The 8,764-nt window shown below is 41.6% G+C and overlaps 1 protein-coding gene across 1 annotated transcript; it reads right to left on the bottom strand.

Annotated features, from left to right (window-relative positions):
* Positions 1-1,216: 1,216 nt before the first annotated feature.
* FAIM (Fas apoptotic inhibitory molecule) lies at positions 1,217-8,511 on the bottom strand. The gene is made up of 5 exons (XM_054381120.1): positions 8,479-8,511; positions 5,593-5,728; positions 4,663-4,891; positions 3,417-3,466; positions 1,217-1,411 (listed from the first exon to the last, which is right to left on the bottom strand). The coding sequence occupies exons 2-5, from the start codon at positions 5,701-5,703 to the stop codon at positions 1,262-1,264; spliced, it is 540 nt and encodes a 179-aa protein (XP_054237095.1). The 5' UTR covers positions 5,704-5,728; positions 8,479-8,511; the 3' UTR covers positions 1,217-1,261.
* Between the last annotated feature and the right edge of the window lie 253 nt (positions 8,512-8,764).

The raw sequence follows: 8,764 nt of genomic DNA on the forward strand, positions 1-8,764 counted from the left end.
AAACAGTGCTGCAGCACAGAATTAAAGGCTCATCTGTCCCTATCAGGTCTGCTTCTAGACTGAAAAGTCACCCATGCCTAAAGCTGTAGTCATCTGGGAAGAAGGGCTTGCATAAAACTAGCAAAAGCAACTATATTGTAAGAAAAGCTTTTCATCTACATGTAAAAACACTGTGCTAATGGAGGGCAGTCTGAACCCTGGAATACAGCTGAAGCTAGTGTTCAATGCAACTTCTCAAAACAATTGGTTAATGAATTCCCAGCACATTTGTCTGCACCTGCAGCTCCCAGGATAGCAGTCATAGTGGTAGGAACCACTCACAAATCCAAAAGAAACTGAGTTATAGAAGTCTATCTCTAAGTGAGCCTCGTTCTCACAGAAATCCCAAGGTTGCTTTTGGAATTCTGAAAACAGAGTTAGTCTATTTCTATTTCAACTTTCCCATTTAAGCAACCAATTCTTTTCCTTCGTTTCTGCCCTGTTTTTCTTCATGTTTCCTGATTCACACATTACTGTCAGGAAAACACACAGCTGTAGATTTATGGTTTGTTAGAGAGCATTGGGCAAGAATAAGCTCTTACTTCAGCTTGCTCCAAGAACGTTCATTTTTTAAAAAGAAGTTTCATGGCAGGATTTGTTTTCTGGTTTCTTTAGAAAAAGCTCAGTGCAGAGTTTCTATACCACTACAACAATTTCTAACAAGTATCAGTTTTCAGAAAACCTTAAGAAATTTTTGGCACAGCATAAAGTCTTTTCTCCTGCTCAGAATAAAGAACAGTTGTCATAGCAAAGTATTATTTTAATAGTGTCACACAAGTACTGGTAACAGTAACTCTTCTCATCTGCATCTGCTAAACCTTGATAGTCAGTTTAATAAAGTAATTACTGAGAAAACTTTTAACAGCTTACTTGTATACCCAGAACATGGTTCCTCCTCCTTCCACATATACCCACAGTTTGCAAGGATTCAGTCTTAGGGAGTATTTATCTTCCATTTTATTAGAGCAAGATATTTTCCTAGTATATGGTTTCTACTTCAAGGTTCTCTGCACTTAATAGTGTAATATATATTACACATATATAGTTTTTTAAAAACTGGCATATAATTATTTTCATATGGTCCTCAAAAAGAATTATTTCATATATGCAGAAACTAGAAAATAAACCCAAACTAGATGTACCAAGTAGTACGTATCAAAATAATTACCACAGTAATTGAAAATTCCTGATCTTAGTCCTACAGGTGTTGGCTAACTAGAGGCTACTCCACAGCTTCTGGGATTTCTCTGTCATCCACAATAAGGGTATGAATGATTCCTTCCTTTCGTTTTCCACTACTGACAGCCTTAATGTAACAGCTGTGATCACCAACACTGAAGTGAGTTTCAGTCCCATCTTCTACAAATTCACCCTGGAAGAAAGGAGACAAGAATCAAAACAGACATGTGCTATTTTAGTAAAATAAAGGCTTGAGTGCATCAGACTGCTTCCACAGTCAGGGTCACTTGTAGTTCCCACCATCAGAGTAGCCACTGGTACTTGTGACAGATGCAGCGCAAACTGTGAACAAAGCTGCAGAATCCTAGGGCTTTGCCAAAGTGTCCAGTTAAAGACTAATGGGTATTAGATGACATTCAAAATTTCACAGTCAGAAATGGTAAAGTTGGGAGTTTGTGAATTAATATCATTGATCCCTGAGAGTAAAACAAAACCAGAAGAGACAGTTTCCCTCTGAGTTGTGTGGTACAACCATTAAGTATCACACAAACCTGTGCTGAAGTGGCAGTGAAACACGAAGTATTGAGCGGTGCCTTCTACAACAGGATGAAGCAATTCCTGAATTAACAGCTGTGTGTTTTGGATAAAGAGCTCCTGCTGCAGCTCAGTTATTTCCAGTTACAGATTTTGCCATGCATGGCTGTATTTATGTCATAATCTCTGGGAGATCATAAAAATGTGTGCTGCTGTAACAGAAGCACAGTTTGACAACTAAACCTGTATCCCTAGCTTGCAAGAATAGCTCCTACTGCCTTTATTACATTATACAAAAGGCTGAGAACTATCAAGAGCAGAAGTTCCAGTTCACTGAGAGAGGATGTTTCTTCTTCTGACTACAGAAGAAACATTTGGTCAATCTTTTCATCCTGTTCTGAAGTATGAAAAAAATTGATTTTACAATTTGTAGTTGTCCAGGAGATTACTTGTGGCAGTGGTAATCACCATGACAACCCTCTGATAAGAAAGCACATCCTTCAAGGATGGGGAAACCTACAATAGCATCAAATCACCAACATAGCCAAGCTGATCCAGAGAGGTGATTCTGCCCATTTTCCTCTGCTCTGGAGTAAGACCTCACCTGGAGTACTGCCTCCAGTTCTGGAGCCCTCAACACAGGAAGGACATGGACTCGATGGAGCAGGTCCAGAGAAAGGCCATAGAAATGATCAGGGGCCTGGAACACCTCCCTTGTGAGGACAGGCTGAGGGAGCTGGGGTTGGTCAGCTTGGAGAAGGTTCTGAGGAGACCTAATAGCAGCTTCCCAGTACTTGAGGGGGCATACAAGAAGGCTGGAGAAGGATTGTTTACAAAGGTCTGTAGTGATAGGAGGAGGGAGCAATGGTTTTAAATTAGAGGAGAGTATATTTTGATTGGATTTTAGGAAGAAGTTCTTTACCATGAGGGTGGTGGAACACTGGAACAAATTGCCCAGGGATGTAGATGAGGCCTCATCTGTGGAGATTCTCAAGGTCAGGCTTGAAAGGGCTCTGAGCAGGCTGATCTAGTGGAGGATGTCACTACTCACTGCAGGGGCATTAGACTGGTGATTCCTTCCAACCTAAACTCTTGCATAATTCTACGACTATGCATATTGAAAGCCATCAAAGACAAATAGACAAACAGATTAAGCCTTCTACCTGTCACCCTGCTCTAAAAATTAATGCAGATGTGACAGAATGACAAAAGATTTGCTTTGTTCCAATAAGATTCTTAAGCTGTAAGTGTTAGTGACCATCTCTACTTGGAAAAAAAATACTGAGCTATAACAGATCACATGTTCAACTTTCAATCACCATTAACATGAGCAGGTTTGGATGAAGTGTCTCTATGCTCTGCATCAAACTCAAGTTCCTCCCACTCCCCAAAACCCTGGATAACAACTTAGGGTTTTGTTTGTATAAAAACTGTAAAAAAAAGCATTGTTCATCCTTAAACAGATGTTTGGCATCATAACTGAAATACTGTCAGTTAAAAAATAGTGAAGGACACCTGGAATAGGCTAATATTCTACTGGCTGTCCAGGCCTATGCTCACAGGCTGTGGTGAAGCCAGGTAACATGCCCCTCTGTGGCTTGTTTTGCTAAGTTTTGGTTATCTGGCTATGGCCTGGGAAAAAGCCTTTGGAAATGATCACGTACCGCTGTTTCCAATTTTTGACCGTTGCACCACACATCCATAGTGTCCTTTTCTGTGAAGCAAAAAGAAAACACAAATAGTAACATATTTCCCACTACCATCCCCTGCCTTACAGAAAAAAATATCTAGGAATTTTAAAAGTTTACTGTTGAGTTTTACTTTCAGAACATAGCTTTTTACCACTCCTTAGCCCCAGCAGTTAACACTGAATATCATCAGGGATATTCTGACATTCTTAAACTAAAAAGCTTTAAGACAGCACTCAAGTAATTTTTGCTAGTTATCTGAGTGCTGTTTATTTAACAAAGTTCCAACATTTTTTCCAAGTCAGTTTAATTCAAAAGCATCATTATTTAACATCCATCAAGCTATCTGTATTCTTTAAATCTCCTTGAAAACCCAAGTACCAATTTAAATATCAATCATATTTTTTTTATTTGAAACAGAATATTCTTTCACTTCTCCCAGCACATCCTGTTTATATTACTTTGCTCCAGAATTCACATTACTGACACTGTCATACACAGGACATCAATGGAGAGCTGAACACTGCTTGCCTTTTAAGTAAACCTAAGGAGAGCAGAAGTCTGTGAGAAAATAAATCCATTTGTGACATTAAAATTGCTTTGTTCCTCACCCAACTCATCTTGGGGTAATTTATTCTGTCCCAATGCAATAGTCCAAGATCTCTTGTCTCCAGGTCTAGCCATACAGCAGTACCTAAGTGGAAGTTTTTCTACTAGACTCCACAGACAAATTCCTCAGGGGATCCCTTCCTTACATCTGTTTGTGATATATTTGGGAAAGAGAGACAGAAGAAAAGTGTGCTGCCTTACTATTAGGAAAGTGAAAAAAACATCATCTGACATTTTTGATGAAATTAGTAGTTAAAAAGTGATGCTAAACCCCTATTTTGATTAATCTATGCAAAAAGTAGAATAGCATTGTCACACTTCTTCAGTTAAGACTCCTTGATTTTGGCTTATGATTTCTGGAAGGAAAGCCTGGTTACCTGGTTAACAAACTTACATACATTGCAGGTTTGATCACAACACAAGCACTTCTACATGCTTCCCTGGAGAACTTTTCAGACTGTCTTTGGCATCTAATTAAAAATTCCAGACCACCCAGGATTTTACACTGTAACAGTGCTCCCCACTGAGCTGTACTTTCTCTTATTTACCAGTCATTAAACACATACAAGTTTATTCAAAGGCCACACCATGAGGACACTCAGTGTTAACTTACCTAGAACAACTCTATAGTCTGTACCACCCAAGCTCAGTACCCAAGTATTGGTTGTTTTTGATCTGTTCTCCATATGCTTCTTGAGGCTCTTTCCATTGATCTCCAAAGTATATTCATATGCAAAGCCACTGACTGCATCAATGTTAATAGCAGCTCTTGTTTTGGCTGCTCCAACGGTGAATGTTTCCTTACCCACTAATTTAAACATCCATTCTTTTCTTATTTCCTCCTGTAGAATAAACAAAGACAATGGGTATTAATAGGTAAACCTCAATGCATGTGCTAGTATTATGAAAAACTAGAACAAGTGGGCCTACGAGAAAGCCAGGAAGGAACTTCTTACAAGAACTTGTTGTGATAGGATGAGAGGGTAGGAGGGTAGATTTAGCTTGAGGAGGCTAGATTTAGACTGGAGATTAGGAAGAAATTCTTTACAGTAAGGGTGGAGAGATGCAGGAACAGGTTGCCCAGGGAGGTCACGGATGCCCCCTCCCTGGAGGTGTTTTAGAACAGGCTGGATGAGGCCTTGTGCAACCTGCTCTAGTGGAAAGTGTCACTACCAGTGGCGGGGGGCTGGAACTAGATGATCTTTCATTTCCCTTCCAACCCAAACCATCCTATTCATCTATGAACTCAGAAAACAGCTCAGTACTTAATTATTATTCCAGAATTAACAAATACATGTTATTTTGCATATCTAGAGTGTCTCTGCCCAAAGACAGCAAAGAACTTCATCAATACTCACAACTTAATTTTAACTTAAAAAAGAAGAAAGAAAACAAAAAGAACAATGCATTACATTAAATTAGGTAAAGTTAATTAATATATCTCACTTGCATTTGTGTTTTTTTTTTGTTCTGATGCTCGTTGCATGTAAGTGCACTTATGTAATCTATATCATAGTGACTTTTGATCACATAGCAATTTCACCTTTCCATCAACGTAGACAACACGTTTTCCTGAAGTGGTCCCATGTTCAAATTCAATCTTATGAATGCCGTCACTTAAAGCTACTTCCCAAACAGCCACCAAATCTGTCATCTTCTCTAGGTGGCTATACCGAGACCTATGGAAATACCAACAAAGTAAATTGTGTAATTGAAAGAGTTCAGTTACTGATGTCTGTAGTTCAAAACTTTACCGCTTCAGGGCAAGTTGCTTTTTACATATGAAAAATGAGACCTCAGAAAATAAGCTCACAGAACTGCTTGTATTTTCAAACGTTCAGATACGACAAGTCATCACTAAATATAAACAGACAGTTAAACAGACTCACTGTGACAAACACCATACAAAGACATACATATCCATCTAACCTCCAAAACTTCCACTTCAGGTAACAGTATGGTTACCAAAATTATACTTAAGAATTCACATGCTTCTGATCAGTTCTGCGATTTCTCGGCAGGTAATAAAACACAACATTTTGGTCTCTAAGAAAGTGGTTTAGACTTTTAAACTTGAAAAGCAGTCAGAATGACCAGTTCAGCTATTATATCTTTTAACTGATTTGTCTGTAATCTTTCTCATCAACATTACATACATAATTCAGAAATACAACTCTACACACACAAACACCATTAAGGGATGAGATCTGGCAAGATATCCTTTCACTTAAGTGATTGTTTAAGTTTAGACACAGTCATAAGTGATCAGTGGAACTGTACATTATCTTTCCACATCTGGCCATGCCACAGTTCTGTGTTTTTACCTTACTTCATCTTCACAGACAGTAATCTCCTCCCGGGATGCCATAGTAACCAAAACACCTTTTAATCCAATTAGCAGCAAGAAAAAAAGAGAAGTAGAATAGCAGCATAGAAGTGTCGATGCCTAAATTTTCCTTGTTTTCTGCATTTAAGCTAACATTTCTAAAAGAGTCATGAACGGTCATGCACTGCCATACATAGGATGAAATACAAACATAATTTTTCCTCTTAGAAAGGCAAATATTCTTTTACAAAATTACTAAGTGCAGCTTATCCTAACTTTATCACTTATTTGATGGGAGAAATGGTTCACCTAACCTGTGAGCAAAAGCTTAGAAATTAACAACTTGTCCAAAGCAGGAACCAAACCCACAGCTCTCCCTCTCAGTCACAAACTGTAACAACCTAACAACCATCACCATCTCGGGGAAAGTGAAATAGCACAGGCAACAACAATTCCAACCTACTCCTTTTTCTGAGCCACTGCAGTAGTTTTCAATGATCTTAGCTCTTAACGTGTTAATTTGTTTAGTGAAAATGTCAGTAGTGTTGTCCAACACAGTCGTGGTCTAAAAACCTCCTTAAGTAAAGAACAGGTTATTTATTTGTGGTTCACATACACATGACCAAATTACCAAGTTAAATTGCTATCTGCATTGTACCAAAAAGCATAATTAAAGTGCAATGAATTTAATTTTTGATAAATTGCAAGTTTAGGTGAAAAATGAATTAAAAGTATAGCTGTACATTCCAGGGTCTCTCTTCAGCTTAACAGAGGATTGTGCATTTAAGAAGACAGAATGAAGGAGGTTTATTTAAGCTTCTATTTTGTAGCATGTTCCAGCATACTGCTTTCTTATTGCCCGTAGTTTGGTAACTACACATATTTCTGTTCATAAACTGAAAACTAACTTTTAAAAACAGTTTTAAGGTTCTAAGGATTTAATTCTTTCATTCGCACTCCCTGGCACACGCTGGAAGCCAGGCAGGCTGTATTTCAGCACTTCTCCCTTCCCCTTCTCCGCAAAGGGGTGAGTGCCAGGGGCTGAGGACGGACCCACGCCCGTCCCCGTCGGCTTAATCAACACAAGAAGTGGCCTCGGGCACGAAAACAAAAGCCAGAAAAAGTGGCAGATGGAGCATGTCTACAACAGGCCACCCAGAGTCCAACATCACCCCTGGCACCACACAACCCTGCTCTACAAGTTTTAGCAGATAGTTTTGGTTCAGTGCTGAAAGGGTTGGGAAACATCCCAGAACACACAATTTCCTTATAACCAAACCTGAACCCAAGCTCTAGGCCAGCGCTGTTTTCTGAAGGGCAGTCAGTACCAACAGAGTCTGAGAGGAAAGCCATACATGACGGAGAGATGCTCGATAGTGAGCCCTCGTTCAACTCCCTGGCTCGAATCCAAGGAAACGGATTTGTACTAACCGCCAACCGTCTCATTTCACTGCATTTTCTGTTTATCAAAGCAGCAGCTCAAAATGAGATTTTCTTCTTCATACGTATGGGATTGATTTGAGACCTCAGATAAGATTACTGCTCTGCATCCACCTAATCCATGGCCGATAGCAGGCAACGCTGGATGGTGCTCTAGGGCCCATATGAACTCGAGACGGCGAATTTCTCCCCACCACGCACGCTTATTGCCAGCAAAGTTGTGTTTTTTTTTGTTTTTTTTTTTTTTTTAATTTTAACAGCAAGCCCTGACAGCGACATTTCTAAACCCTCCTCAAACAGCTTACTGCTGATCACCATGAACCATGTCACTCAGGGTGACAAGCCCCAGGCAGCACAGCCCCGCCGACACCCAGGAAGGTTTCCCAGCACGTCACACCCCTCCTCCGGGCCGAGCCCGCGGCAGCCCGTCGAAGCACACGCCGCCGGAGGCGCGGTCCGCTTCCTCCTCCTCCTCCAGCGGCCAGTCTCCAAGGAGCCCGGGAGACGCTCTCCCAGACTGGGTGAGCCCGGCCATCCCGCCAGGCGATGCATATCGCGGCGGGGAGGCACAACAGCTCCCAGACACCTGAGCAGAGCTCAGGCTTCGGTGGGTGGTCACGCGAACCCAGCCCCACTCCCCGCTGCTCCCGGCCCCGCTCCTACCTCCACGGCTCTCTCCTCCCCTTCGCCTCCCCGCGCTTCAAAATGGCGGTGTGCGGCCAGCACCACCCCGCGGCGGCCCGCCTCTCGCACCGCCCCAGCGGCGGCGGGACGGCCGTTATCCCCTGCCGCCTCCCAGCCCTCGCCGGGCCGTTACAGCGCCTTCCGCCGCCTGCAACGCTGTTCGAATTAGTGCTCAGCCGCTCACTTGCACCTGCTGAGGCTTCGCGTCCTAGCAACCCACCTCCTTCCTCTCCTGTCTCCCGGTGGCCGTCAGTGGGAGGCGGTG

This window comes from Indicator indicator, chromosome 5 (assembly GCF_027791375.1).
Source record: "Indicator indicator isolate 239-I01 chromosome 5, UM_Iind_1.1, whole genome shotgun sequence".
NCBI lineage: Eukaryota > Metazoa > Chordata > Aves > Piciformes > Indicatoridae > Indicator > Indicator indicator.

Bases quoted from the DNA above. Each gene is read 5' to 3' on its own strand.
- FAIM (XM_054381120.1), bottom strand. From the start codon at position 5,703: ATGACAGATTTGGTGGCTGTTTGGGAAGTAGCTTTAAGTGACGGCATT. The intron at 4,892-5,592 runs GTGAAATTGCTA...TTTATTCTACAG, and splicing joins TTGTCTACGTTGATGGAAAG to GAGGAAATAAGAAAAGAATG. The intron at 3,467-4,662 runs GTAAGTTAACAC...TTTGCTTCACAG, and splicing joins AGACTATAGAGTTGTTCTAG to AAAAGGACACTATGGATGTG.